Raw genomic sequence first — 15,741 nt, 5'->3', positions numbered from 1 at the left:
CGTTAACACAATACATGTTAGATCACCTCTGAAGTCTCAATGTACAAATGTAATTTGCAACACCACCAGATAAAGACAAATAACTCCAAGAAATGGTCTGACTATGTATTCACAAAACATCACAAAATATGAGCAGCTGAACTTGAGGCATCATGGTCTAAAAGAGCAACTTGTTGACAATCTGACAATCATTTTTTTTTTAATCACCCTCAAATCACAGTCCTACAAAAATCCATTTCTGTGTAGGTAGTTCTAACATACGCTCACTAGCTAACTGTGTAATCTTGTGATATATTAGCCCCTTCCCACGATTCTGCAATGCATGATACTTAAGTTGCATATAGAACATTTCAGATTCAAATCTCTCTTTCTTCCAGAACACTAATTACACACACAGTGGTCTTAACTCAAACATAAGAACATATCATATCATATCATATCATGATTTCTGTTTTCTTTCTTTCTTTCTGCCAAATTGAAAAAAATTCCACCTCTCTGAAGTTGCCATAACCTGTATAGATCTTCTGTTACATTTATAAGTAAATGTGTGTGCTACCCCTGCTAATTAGCATTTAGGTGATTCTCTTTTTTTTCTTCTTCTTCTTTTTTCTAGCAAACTACAGTTAAAGAGAGGTGGGAGGTATTGTTCAACACAAAACTTTGCAAGAAAAAAATCTACGGTAATCAAAAATTTGTAGTACTCCAGTGTCATCTGATATGAAAAAAGTAAACAGCTTCAAAAGCACAGCTGATCACATTGCTATATATTTGAACTACATATTTGAATATAATTACAATGATTTCACCGCTCTTATTGTGCTACGGAATGGCATATCAAAACCAACATCACATCCAAAATTTCTAACCTACTGTGTACTTTTTTTTTCTCTTTCTTACAACTATCAGATTAGTGCATTAAGTTGAATATGAATTTCATTTTTGCACACCACAAAACTTAACTGTGAGATATAGAGTGTTCAATATGACAGAAAACAGCATACACACAATAAAGTCACATACACATCCTCCACCCAAAAGTGATTCGAGCACTTTGCTCGAGTATCCTGCGATTGTACACCCTCTGAACGTATTGCTCTATATATTTCAAACACCCACGCAAGTCATCAATTGAACAGAAACAAAGAAAGAAAAAAAAATTACGTTCAAGGCAACTTCTGAGCGTTTACAAACTCTGACTAGTATTTCCATCCTTTGAAAACCATCAAGACTTCTTTGTACAACTGACATGGTTACATAATAACCTAAAAAAAGGAGGAAATCTTGGCTTTTCCCATAAAAGAACTCGGCTGCAATAATACGAAAATATTGTGTTTTACAGTAATGTACTACGATTTATAGTATCAGATGGAATCCAGTTGAAAAATCGTGGGAGACAGTTTGAAATGTCTTGTTCTTAAACAACCAATGTTTAGAAGCCGTTGATTTTTAAGAATTTTTCTTTTTATTTACATGTATATATATATTTTTTTTTTTGGGGGGGGGGGGGGGGGGAGGGGTCAATGCAGAGTTAGAGTTATGCATTCAAACTGGAAAGAATTAAGATATTTTTTCCTTGATCTTTCCTCATCTTATCTTACCGCTTAGTCAAGCAGTGATTGAATAGCACCTCTGATTTATTCTTGTATTATGTGATGATTAAATCCTTGCCACAAATTTAATTTCTGTGATTAAACCCTTGCCTCAAAGTTAATTTCTGACACAAACAAGTTTGCCCAATGACAGAAGACAGTGCGAACATGCTGAGACACAAACACAGTAAGTCAAAAACCCACCACCATCCTTTGTTTTGTTTTGTTTTGTTTTTTTTGGGGGGAAGGGGGGAAATCAGAGTAATATGGAAAGCAACAAAGAGATTGCTCATCCTGGCGCACAAGTGCGTGACTATTGTCACATGCCAAGTCGACAGCAAAGCTTTCCCAGAAGTCTTGATGGTCTTCGAAGATAATCATTTTCGTCCCTACTTCTTTCTATTTTCGCTTAAAAATACGAGATTGTGGGCTAGACCGATTCGTAGCCAGTTTTTGAACTCCTCTGCCGGCCAATCAGGTACGCGATGAGGACAATGATGACCAGGCCAGCTAGGGCGCAACCGACTGCAATCGGGACGATGTTGTTGAACTTTGTGTCTGCCGGACATGGTGATGCTGCAAAATTACAATGAACAAGGAAATGAACAAATGACAATTAAGAAGATACAGGGATTGGATCTCCAATAAAGAATCTTTCTTGGACTGTTTTTTCCTGCCAGTACGCGGCAAAACCCAAGAACAAACAGGCGTGCTAAACCAAAATGTCTTTCCTAAAGTCAAAGACTCGGTAACATGGAGTACCATGGATTGGCAAGGCTGACCCAGCTCAGATATATTTAAGAATCCTAGTAATGGACTGCGTAATGTTTTGTCACAGATTTCTCTACAAGTCCACGCAAGGTCAAAGTATCTCAACTGGAGTCGACTGTCACCAATGAATGTACGCTTTGATGAACATACGGTATTCGCTGCTACGTGAATGACAGACCCTTTCATGGTTTTTGAATGCACCCTAGTGGCCATCGAATGAACATCAATTCAATCCGGACCCCATTTCATAAAACTTGTTATCAGTGACAACTGCCACATTTCTATGACAAATTTGCTCTCAGCCAATCATCAGATGCAAGGATTTCAATAGCATGTAACAACTATCACAACTTGTCACTAAGTTTTATGAAACGGGGCCCAGACCACCCATGCTTTCCCATGCTGGGTCTTTAAGAACGAATGAACTTACAATCAAGATTAACTCTTTTGGAATATATTACAGTGGATCTGTCTAACAATCGTGGCAGTTGTTTTCTCTGCCGTGTGTCTCTTTCATATGGTGGTAACATCATCCTTGTACCAAAGAGGAATACACACTATGATTTGGTGCTGAATCTTTATATAAAATGCACTATTCATGATTAGTGTTTCATAGGGCAGAGTAAGAAACACTTGTTTCATCTTATCCCTCTGTTGATCATATAAAATTGTTTCTTTCTGTGCAGAATTTTCAAAAATCTCACAGTTGCCACAACTGATTCTCAAATTGGCAACACAATACAAGCTTTACACAGTTCCTGCTTGTCTTTTGTGTTGGCAATTGCTTGTAAATTTCTTTTTGTTTTGTTTTTTTTTTGAGCAGACTGATAGGACTCTAAGCAGTCAGCCAATCTCTTCTCCAATACAAAACAAGCAGCAAAATTAAGAGTTGCCAATTTACCAAAGACAAAATGATCACTTCTTCAGCAACCCCCCCCCCCTTTGCACTTGTTGGATTAATCAGAAACAGATAGCAAGATACTCCTTCGAAGCCCCACCCCTACTTACGTGATCCCATCTTCCCGTCGGAGTACTCGGCAAATGGCTGCATCTTCGCTTCGGAGAAGACGAACTCCACGGGACTAGCGGTGTACGTCTGCTCGGCGATGCACTGGTACGACGTGTTCTTTTCCGCTTCTATGTGGGTATCCTTGAAAGTGACAGTCATATTTTGGCCTGGGAGGAAGCGGTAAAATGTACATAGACTGTTACACAGCAAAATCAATTGTTAAACCCAACAACTTCTAGTATAGTCCTATTCATAGAAGGCGCAACACTTTCCAGTTCAGACTCACTACTGCTTTTTGTAGAGCATGTGATATGTTGTACTCTTCATCAAATATCAGTCTATCACACAAACGGGCACTAGCTACAGGGGGAAACAGCATAGGTGGTATATGTTGATTTCTGAGCAACCTCTTTGCTTGCTCTTTTTTCTTCTTCCTTTTTTTTTGTACGATTTTGGAACACAAACAACTGGGGGCACCACCACCAGCGGTTGGTCTGAAGGTAGGATGAGCAAAAAGTATTATAGTCACACAACTGAGTGAGTTGAGACAGCCACTTGTCAAACATGTGTCTCCACAAGGTATTTAGCAAAATAAGTTCGCCAGTTACATAGAGCCATTGTCGCTACAAAACTCTCAACTCCACAAATGTATGAGTAAAAGATATAACTCATTCTTACATTGATCCTTCATGACCTTCTTCTCTTATAGGGCATCCTCAACATGAGTTGAAGATTCAAAGAATACCAAATCATCACTTGTTATCCACATTCAAGATTGATACCATCGTTTGTGTAATTCTAAACGTACAATTAGTTATGACAGAGATTTTCCACAAGATCTAACAGACCAAAGCACCATCTTTACACAATTCTGGTGACATCTGACGGCTTACATATTTAACAAAGACACTACAACACAAATTGGCTATTACCACTGATATTTTTGACAAGATAACATTTTAAGCTTTTAGCCCCTGGATGTCTCGTGCAAAATCTATCACTATCTCTTGGAGAAAACAGTAAATGTGACACAATTTTGCATTGGTTTAGACAAATTCATAGCATCAATCATGGAGACAGACTTGAAGAGAAGACAAACTTGAAGAGAAGTGTTAATCAAGGACGATAATGACCTAGGAATTAGCGAATCAAGTCCCACACGGCACCTTACACAAGCACATGCAAATGCACACACACACACACACACACACACACACATCTCGGATTACTCGGTTTCTTCTCTGTGTGCCATCATGTACGGTTCAGGGGCTGACGAGTTAATCATATTTTCCATTGGCGCCATCACAGGCATTGCTCGCACAAAAAGCACACACACTCACTCACACACATTCTTGGAGGATGCATCGACTGTGGATAGGATAAATGGGCTAATTCCAACATTTGTTTCTGACAAAAAGAAAGAAGTTATTCACATTTATTCCAATAAATTGACTAAAATTGAAATTAAAAACCATCAAAAATATTACACAAATTTAGTTCACTAATTGTACACGTACACGTTCATGTACACGTACACATACACACACATGAATACACATACACATACACATACACATTCACATACACATACACATACACATACACATACACATACACATACACATACACATACACATACACATACACATACACATACACATACACATACACATACACATACACATACACATACACATACACATACACATACACATACACATACACATACACATACACATACACATACACATACACCAGGGCTCGACACTAACGGTGGCCCGGTGGCCCGGTGGCCCGGGGCCACCAAAAACACAAGTCGGGCCACCAAAATTTCAGAAATGAAGAATTTGATGGCCTGATCGGGCCACCAAAAAAGGTCGGATGTTTGCCTTTGGGCCACCAAAAATAAAAGTTAGTGTGGAGCCCTACATACACATACACATACACATACACATACACATACACATACACACATGCAAACACAGACACAAGGCCAACCTTTTTTCTTGGCATCCTGAAAGTTGTCATCATAAACGAAGTAGAGCGAGAGTCCAGTGTTGTTGTACTTCTTCGTGTCATTGTAGTACATGAAGTCCATCTTCATCTTCCATTTATCATCGAAGAACGTCAGCACGAATGATGCACTGGTGTTACTGCACACTGAACTCGAGGGGTTAGCATCGCCCGGGAGAGGGATGGTAGTTGTGTTCTACGATAGAAAAAGGTGGGGGGAGGTAGGAAATTTGACCAACATATCTCTTGTTAGGAATTAGAATGATGTAAAATCAGTGACCACCAAGCGAAAAGCTATACTGTAAGATACAAGCCCACAGACATGGACAAGACACTTGCACTCTTTACATGATTGCGTAGCACTCTTTACATGATTGCGTACATACCATACATGCATATGAACAATGGAAAATGCACAGCGCAGATAATGCTTACAAAGGTATATTACAAAGACACATCCACAAAGAACCATATGTGCTTACATTGGATCACTTCAAAAGTCTTTTTGAAACACTGAGCTGTGCCACACACATGACAAACTGAAACATTCTGTAAATCTTTGCAAATCTCGAACTGGAACACAAGTTACTGGCTGAATTATATGGCAATTGTGCACTCTGGGAAATACATGTAAGAGTGGATTTTGATGGACATGTCAATTATCTGATCAATAAGAATGTTCAAAAGGAAAAAAAAAAGGTAAAAATAAAGTGACTATTTTCAAGACATATTGAATTATGCCAGAGTACTCTCATTTTCAAATTTTAAATAAGTATGTGATTTTCACTGAACATGGTTCAGCACCAATAAATAAAATAATAGGTCTATACATGATCGTACGAAAGTTTCCACTATTCATAGTGGCAACTGCCCCTTCACACAGTCTGAAAAGAGATCTGAAGAAGAAGAAGGAGGAGGAGGAGGTGGAAGAGAAGAAGAAATTCTCACCTCTTTGTTCTTGGTGGTGTTGTAGGTGATTTTGAACTCCACTGACATGTTGAACATCATGCACACCTTGCCGTCATCGCCTTTCACTTCCCAGAAATGTGCGGGGGGAAGGGGCGTCGACGTGACTGGTTTTGTTGTGGCAATTTCGGTAGTCATTGCTGATGTGGTCGTGCTGTCCTGGGCGCATTCCTCACCTGCACGATGATGAGAGACACACACACAGGGCATGAAACTGAGTGAGTCAGCAACGAGACTGGAAACAGAGAGCACAGATGAATGGCAGGCACCCAGCATTTACTCTTATCATAATAAGTGCCTTTCTTTGGATGACACAGATAACTTTACTCTTTTAGTACGAAGGCACCTGACTTAAGTTAGGATCCATGACATTTGTTCCTGTGACAATTGCTCCACGCTATATCTGCACGCTAAGCCAAACAAAAAAACCTACCCACAAACATAACCTTAAAGGGGATGGCTAGTAACTGATCAGTGGGAATCAGTGGGAATGCTGGGGGTGATTGTTCCAATCCTTCTGGGATTCATTTAAGAGTACATAATATATCTTTTGTTGTGTGAAAATTATTTGCTTCAGAATGGTCTGAGATTCAAGTAATGTGCAGTTTACTGTTTCCAGGTTAGCATGCCCGTACAGTGACGGGGCAATTGTTAACATTAAACTGCCTATTACTTGAATATGAGACCATTCTAAAGCAAACAATTTTCACACAACAATAGATATATAATGTACTCTTAAATGAATCCTACTAGGATTGGAACAATCACCCCCAGCATTCCCAATGATTCCCACTGATCAGTTACTAGCCATCCCCTTTAACCTCAATCCTCACATCAAACTAAACCTAAAACCCTATCACAACCCTAACCCTAAGTCCTTGGAGAAAATAAGACCAGAGCAATTGTTGTGCTACCCGTAAGTTATTACTTGTCAAGTTTTTTTATCAGCATTCATTACTGTTAAAGTGGTTTCTTTCGCGTACAGATACTTTCGTGATTTCCATCGGTGCTGACTTTTTCGCGTGTGTTTAGATTTGCGGTCAGCAAAAACTGTTTTATTTTGCACATGAAAACCCAAACTATAATCCAATTATTCTTTTATTCATTTAATAGGAATTAAAATTAAATGCAGGCTTTTCTAAAATCCAGTCTCTCGAGTACTTTATAACATGCTTGTACCTACATTGCACGGTATTACTGTGTGAGTTGACCATCAATACTAGTGCACTCAATCTTTGTGTGTGCATAAGTGCGCAACAGCGTTGTAACAAGTGGCGAGTTCAAAACATTTTTGAGTGATGTTTAAATTCGCGGTTCAAACTCAAAGCGCGAAATTATTAAAACCACCGCAAAAGAAACCACTTTTACAGTAATCTATTGTGGCTAGGTCAACAAAACCTGGTAACTACAAAATGTCAAATGTTCAGAAGAGCAAAAAAAAACATAGCAGTCAAAGCACTGCATCAAATGGGAGAGCCTTTTCTTTGACATGCTGTGGTGGCTTCATTTAAGACAGTTAGGATTTGGACAAGACATCATTTAACTGATTATCTGACCATTAACCCTAATCAGGCTGGGGGGGGAATCCGCCCCCCCCCTCGACGTTTCGCGCAATATCTTCGCAACGCGATAAGCTCCCGCTGCGATGTTTCATGACTTTTTTCTTTCAAGTATCGCGCAACTTTTGAGACCCAAATTGTTGCGCCCGCGCGTACCGTTTTGACGCGACGCCCGTTCAAAAAAAATTTGTCAACCCCAAAATTGCTCCAAAACGTGATTTTGTGTACAAATCCAATGAAAATTGTGTTTTTTCAATTAATTCACATAAAAATTCATATCTTCACTTAGAATGGCTGAAATTAATTCATTTTAGCATAATAATGCTTTGAAAAATGTCTGTGACAAATTTTGGCCAAAAAAAAAACAAAAACAAAAGGTCAAAAAACAAAGAAATACATAAGAAATTCAAAAAACAATAAAATACATAAGAAATCAATTTCGATACAGATTTTTTTTTATCCTATGTCTCAGAAGAATGATACAAGAAACATTTTAAAAAAGAAATTAGCTTAATTGGAGCATTAGTAAGTGATTTAGAGCCAAAAACTGATTTTATGCATAAATTACAATAATTAATATAAAATATAACAAACATTTTTCGGAGAAAGCAACCATACATTTTGATAGAATACGTCGCGGGCGTCGCGTGTGCCGATTTTCGGCGTGATCGCGCGTACCATAGCCCCCCCCCCAATATAGCATAGCCAAACAAGAGACCCGCGGGTCTAGCGCTCACCTGAGTATCGCAAGTTCACCTTTCACGCAGTCACTAATCTAAATTATTCACAGCTCTACCAAAATTTGACGAGGCATTCTCAAGTGGAAGATGAAAATGTACAATAAGGGCCCAATTTTTTCAAGATTCCTTAATTTGGGGGAATTGGGGCCCCCTGGGGCCCTCTGGGTGGGGCATGGTGCCCAGTTTGATAAATTGAGATCCTGACCACCTAGGGATGCTACCTGCCAAGTTTGACAAAAATCCATCATGAGGTTTTCAGGAAGAAGATGAAAATGTACAATTCAGGCCCCCATTTGGACCCTTCCAACCACCCCCCTCCCCCTACCCCAAAGAGGGGCACCCCTGGATCTCCTATGAACAAACTTGAAACTACAGTCATTAATGTACTCACTCATAGTATTATCTCAGCTCTATAACTTCTGATTCTAGAGAAGATTTTTAAAGATTCCTTCATTTGGGGGGTTTGGGCCCCCTGGGGGCCCCCTGGGCGGGGCATGGTGCCCATTTTAACAAATTGAGATCCTAACCCCCTAGGAATGCTACCTGCCAAGTTTGGTGAAAATGGGTCATGGGGTTCTCAAGAAGAAGATAAGAATGTACAATTTAGGCCCCATTAGGACCCCTCCTCACCCCCACCCCCCCCCCCCCCCTGGGTCCCAAGGGGGGCACCCCTGATTCTGCCATGAACAAACTTGAAACTACAGTCATCAATGTGCTAACTCATATTATTAACCTAGCTCTATCACTTCTGGTTCTAGAGAAGAAGGTTTTTGCGGATTCCTTAATTTTGGGGGGTTTGGGCCCCCTGGGGGCCCCCTGGGTGGGTCATGGTGCCCATTTTAATAAATGGAGTTCCTAACCCCCTAGGGATGCTACCTGCCAAGTTTGGTGAAAATGGGTCATGGAGTTCTCAAGAAGAAGATGAAAATGTACAATTTAGGCCCCATTAGAACCCTTCCCCACCCCCCTCCCCTGGGTCCCAAGGGGGGCACCCCTGATTCTGCCATGAACAAACTTGAAACTACAGTCATCAATGTACTAACTCATAGTATTAACTTCGCTCTATCACTTCTGGTTCTAGAGAAGAAGATTTTTACAGATTCCTTAATTTTGGGGGGTTTGGGCCCCCCTGGGGGCCCCCTGGGTGGGGCATGGTGCCCATTTTAACAAATTGAGTTCCTAACCCCCTAGGGATGCTACCTGCCAAGTTTGATGAAAATCGGTCATGGGGTTTTCAAGAAGAAGATGAAAATGTAAAAAGTTTACGCACGACGCACGACGGACGACGGACGACGCACGACGCACGACGCACGACGGACGCCGGACGAAGGGCGATCGCAATAGCTCACTTGAGCCTTTGGCTCAGGTGAGCTAAAAAGCCCAGCCTGATTACGGTTAATCCAAAAAAGTTATTTTCACTAAAATTTAAGATACGAGGTATTGTCACCCGAGTGACGCTATGCTTCACCTAGTTGTAAAGTTAGTATTTTAAAGCCCACTCTGGTGCAGCCACGTGCCTCAGTCTACCATGAGGGAATAGTGATATAACAGGGATTAGGGGGGATTAGATAATCTCTTATCACTAACAATTAGTCTCCAGACATCTCTACCAATCACCAGAGAAAGAATTCCAGTGTGGGTGTCAATCCACAAACATGTTAACCTCTTAATAGCCCAGGCTATTTTTAAATTGTGGTATCAAAAATAAATTTCACTGTTGTCAATTTATGCATTCCTGTTTATAATATGTTCTGCACTTCCTTTGCATTTTCATTTTCATTTTTCATTGTTTCTTTTCATCTAGAATAGTTGATGATAACCAAAAGGGATGTTATCTGAGAAAAACAAGGGGAAAACATCCGTCTTACACTTCTTGTATTTAAAATTTCATACATTGTACACATAAAAGCCATTAGAAACTGCCATTTTCGGTAACTTTGGTCACAAAAATGTGCTAGATCTCTGTAAGCGTACCCCTGATTTTTCGCGAATAGGGTCCCAAAATGTGTGCATGATGTGACAGAAAAAAAAATCATGAAATTTCAGCGAAAAGAATTTTTGCGTTTTAAAATGATCAAGAAAATCCCCAAGAGAAGTACTGAACCCTCATCCGCTTAGAAATCTTGCTTCCATCTATCTATCTATGGCTCGTCTTTCGTTAACGGACAAACCGCCGCATTTCTCACCGTTGCCGAAGGTGTCGTTAACGATCCCAGCTGTCTGTACCCTGACGTCTGAGAAGGTGGCATTGGCATTGGACAGCGGGAAGGTCTGGTCCGCTCGGCAGACGTAGGCATTGCCGTTGTTCACTTCGAAAGTTGAGTTGGAAAGTTTGCCAGAATACTGCACCAGTTCACCTATATGTGTAGAAAAGAGACAACATGCATGTATATGAAGCGCAGGTCTGAGTGCATCAGTCTGAATTGTGTGCACAGGATAACATTGGAATGCTAAACCCACAAGGCAAAGCTGAGTGGGTTTAGTTTATATTCCATAATTACCGAATGCACACTATTCCATCTGGCACGCGAAGAGACATGAACATAATTTGTTTTATACAATGGTTGCAATTTTTTGCTTTGCCAAAAATACATAGTTTTAATCGCTTTGCAGAGCTACTGGAGGATTTTCTTTGGAATTACCACAAATAAAACTATGCATCAGTACTTAATAGAAAATAGGTAAAGAGAATCTCACAATCTCATTGATCGAGAGCTATATGTTGATTTTTTACTGGCCACACGCTGAGTCACAGTGGTAAACAGGTTATCGTGTACTTGTAGCAAAGGTTCGCACACTCAGTATGAGACACCTATTGGTTAAATATCATGCATCCAGTATTAATATACTGGATGCATGATTTTTCGGGCTCTTATCTATGGCAAGCCAAAAGGAAATGCATCCACTACATTTACCATAGGGTAACACGATTAAAAATTTAAATTTTGGCGAGAAAATTACCCATTCCACAACAAAGCTGATGCACATGTCTTTTCGTGTGTCAATCAGAATAGTGTGCATGCAGAAACTATGGAATTTAGCCTAGACCCACTCGGCTTCACCTCATGGGTTAAGCATTCCATAGTTACTTATAGTTCCATAGTTACTTTATGCACACAATTCTGATTGACGCTCAGACCTGTGCGTCATTTGTATAATGATGCAGGACTAGCCATGTCTTGCTAAAAGTATGTAAATGCTTGCAATGTATGCGAACAAGGGTTACTTGTTATTATGGTATGCACAGCCAGCCATCTCGTGACAAGTGTGTGTAGGCTTACGCTTGCTTAGTGCGCAAACTCTTTGTTACAATTGCAAAAGTATGGACGATAACGTGTATACTGTTTCTATCAACTTATATCAAACATGCTCCCTGTAAGAAATAATCTACAGCTCAACCAGTGAGCTAGCAGAATTCCCTCGACCCGTTAAATCGTTGTCTGTTTGTACATGCCTTAAGTTGGTGTATATGCATTAAAAAATAAATGTACACACACACATAAGCACATGCAGAGCAAAGTGTGAAATGTATGCTGTGGCCCTCATACAACCCAGTGGACTGACAAACAAATGAAACGAATAGAAAACACGAGGGGGAAAAATGCCTTGACTATAGACAGAGCCTACAAGTGGAGCTCTGCAACTTTTATATGTGCTTTCAGCCACACCTAAGACATATCAACTTCAATAATCAGCAATGAATGCACGTAAATACTGTTAAACGAGGAATGTTTGCGTGCATTTTAATTTCGCGAATTTTGCGAGTGTCTAGATTCACGAAATTAAAATGCACGCAAAAGTTCTTGTCTACACTATATGCACTGAATGCCAGTGGCAATTTGCAAAAATTTCATGCCGCAAAAAAAGCCATTGGCTTAATTAGCGAAAATTTCATGCCGCGAATATATCATGTTTTACAGTACTGTAATATCCGAAATTTTTGCAAAATTGCATTTAACCCACCTGCTTGCGTGCTGTTTGGGAATATTGTTTGAGTGTGTCTCAGCGCCAGTGAGACGTATGTCAGGGCAGAGTTGTTGGCTGACGTGGTGAATTCTTGCACAAAGTAGTTGCCGTCGGCAGGGTTGCCAAACAGCAGTGTCATCTTAGGTGCCATTCCCTGGCCTGCACAGGAGCTATTTTTGTCGTCCGTCTCAGCATTCTGGGGCAACTCAAAGTTTACTTTGCCCTTGAAGGAAACAAAAAAATGACAGTCAAATTGAGTCATTAAAATGAACATGCAAAACCAAAATATGAAGAACATACAACACGTTCTGGTACTGTACTGTAATTGTCTAAGTATATTTTTGCAAGATTAACTTTTCATGCTCATCAGCTCAAAAACATAATTGTGGGTCCTTGAATTCGCACTTCACGATTGCCAAACCTATTCAGAATGTGCAGAGAAAATTGTGAAGATATTTTCGCAGGTTTTAGAATTCGTGCTAGGCAAAATTAGCGCAAAAAGGTGTGAGAATTATTGCACAATGAAAAATTGTAAGTTTATAGCAAATGCCCTACAGCTTCTATCGCCGAATGGTAAATCAGAGACCACATCAGTCTACATGAAAAGGAGCCATGTTGAATCATCTTTATTAGTGCTATGCAGTCAACTGCAACTCTATTAGCAAACACAATCTCTGTACTACAGGTCCAAACCTCTGTGGTATTGGTCCAAACTTTCTATCATCAGTTACCTCTCTACTTTAGATCCAAGCCTCTCTCTATACTATATTGGTCTTAGAAACCTATCAACTACTGGTCCAAACCGCTGTATTACTGGTCTGTAACCTCTCTGTATCTTGTCCAAACTTCTCTACTTCTGGCAAAAAACCTCTATGCTACTGGTCCAAACCTCTCTACTGTTGGTCCAAACCTTTTTAATACTGGTCCAAATTTCTCTGCTATTAGTTCATACATTTCTACTTCTGGTCCAAACCTTTTTAATACTGGTCCAAATTTCTCTGCTATTGCTTCATACATTTCTTCTTCTGGCCCACACCTTTTCAATACTGGTCAAAATTTCTCTGCTATTGGTTCATAAATTTCTTCTTCTGGTCCAAAACTCTATGCTACTGGTCCAAACCTCTCTTTTGCTGATCCAAAACCTTTCTACAACTGATACAAACCTCTACACTACTAGTCCAAATCTCTCTATCCTTGGTCCAATCCTCTTTACAATCAGCCAAAATATCTCTATTACTGGTCCAAACCTTTATTCTACTCATCCAAACCGCTCTACTTCTGGTTAAAACCTGTCTACAACCGGTCAAAACCTCCGTACACCTGGTCCAAACTTCTTTGCTCCTGGTCCAAATCTCTCTGCTATTGGTCCAAACACCTCTACTTCTGGTCCAAAACTCTATACTTCTGGTCTAAACCTCTATACTACTGGTCCAAGCCTCTGTATTGCTGGTCCAAATCTTTCTACAACTGGTGCAAACCTCTCTACACTACTGGTGCAAACCCCTCTACTTTTGGCCCAAACCTCTCTACTGCTGGTCCAAACCTCTGTATTGCTGGTCCAGATCTTTCTACAACTGGTGCAAACCTCTCTACACTACTGGTCCACATCTCTCTACTCCTGGTCCAAAACTCTATACTACTGGTCCAAACCTCTGTATTGCTGGTCCAAATCTTTCTACAACTGGTGCAAACCTCTACACTATTGGTGCAAACTCCTCTACTTCTGGCCCAAACCTCTCTACTGCTGGTCCAAACCTTTCTACTACTGGTCCAATCTTCTCTGCTCCTGGTCCAAACCTCTTTTCTACTGATCCACACCTCTCTACTACTAGTCAAACCCCTTACCACTTGTCCAAACTTTCTAAATCAGTCCAAACATCTTGACCTTGGTTCAAACCTCCCATGGGTTTCTTTCACTGGTCTTTTTATCTTTCTAAACTTCTGTTCCATCCAACCAAACATACCCTCCTACTGATTAAAACCCCACTTTTAGTGGTCCAAACTTCAATACAATCATTCCAAACCTCTTCACAATCATTCCAAACCTCTTCACAAGCAGTCCAAACTGCTTCATCACCAGTCCAACCCTCGTCTACTGTGGGTCTAAACCTTACCTGCACCACTTTTCCTTCGCCATTTGTCATGTTGTAATGGATCTCGAAAGACGCCTTCATCTCCTCCATAATACAAGCGTCACCATTGGAGTCGTTGACAACAAACTTCGTCCTCGGCTCCATCGTCGTCTTCATGGCAGTGGTTTGTGGAGCTGCCGTCGTCGTCGGCTCGTTCAAAGCCGTGGTCATCACAGACCCAGTCACGATCTCTGTGGGCACTGTTCCAACCGTCGTGCCGGTGCCATTACTCTCAAATTGACCAAACGCCAATTGCAACCCTAACAGCGAGGAAAACAAAAGAAAACAAAAACAAGATACTTGGTAAGCACATTGATCAGCACTAGTAGGTTTAATAGGCAAAAGAACAAACATTTTTGTATACAAACAATGGGTCACTGAAAAATAGGATAAGTACGGAAAGGTCTTTTGTTTTCTTTTGCATTGTTTTGTTTTGTTTTGTTTTCTGGAACATGCATGCCCTATGGATGAGCTTCATCGAGTGAGCTACGAAGTGATACAGGTGTGGATATTGCCCAAACAAGCAGCATTGGGCCTGCTGATAAAAACAAACGAGAGGTTAAAACTCTTGCCAGAAACTACTCTCAGCATATTTTACGGCAGAAAACTGGTGTCAAACTTATTCAGCGTAGAGAAACAAGTCTTAAAGCCCCGTTTTAACTGAGCCTTTGAAAGTAGAGTTATATGGCAGCAACTCCCGGTAATGACTGGATAAATTAACATGAAAGAATGCTGCCTGGAGAAAAGTTGTTCTGAAGTCAAGGGTCTATTCCAGTCCACTGACTTACCCCTTCGGTGAGCTCAACAAAACCAGGATTTTGATACTCTGCAGCAAGATAGTGTGAAGGCATATTTTTTAAGCTCAAAGGTCCTGTTTATCTCTGGGAGTCTGAGTAATTTATAAAAATGTTTAAGATATCACATTTTATGCATATGTGGTGAGTTTTATCCCAAAACATCCTACCACATAAAAATTTTGCAATAAAGCATAAAATA

General features: G+C 40.3%; 1 protein-coding gene across 1 annotated transcript; it reads right to left on the bottom strand.

Moving 5' to 3' along the window:
- Window positions 1-1,515: 1,515 nt before the first annotated feature.
- LOC139715017 (lysosome-associated membrane glycoprotein 1-like) lies at window positions 1,516-15,007 on the bottom strand. The gene is made up of 7 exons (XM_071626651.1): window positions 14,728-15,007; window positions 12,611-12,836; window positions 10,834-11,004; window positions 6,331-6,524; window positions 5,368-5,578; window positions 3,369-3,536; window positions 1,516-2,165 (listed from the first exon to the last, which is right to left on the bottom strand). Exons 1-7 carry the CDS (start codon window positions 14,914-14,916, stop codon window positions 2,020-2,022), a joined length of 1,305 nt encoding a protein of 434 aa, XP_071482752.1. The 5' UTR covers window positions 14,917-15,007; the 3' UTR covers window positions 1,516-2,019.
- Between the last annotated feature and the right edge of the window lie 734 nt (window positions 15,008-15,741).

The sequence above is a fragment of the Diadema antillarum genome, unplaced genomic scaffold, assembly GCF_040938485.1.
Source record: "Diadema antillarum isolate AM-2024a unplaced genomic scaffold, OU_Dant_1.0 seq00002634_RagTag, whole genome shotgun sequence".
Classification (NCBI taxonomy): Eukaryota; Metazoa; Echinodermata; class Echinoidea; order Diadematoida; family Diadematidae; genus Diadema; species Diadema antillarum.
This window is presented reverse-complemented; position numbering and strand designations above follow the sequence as displayed.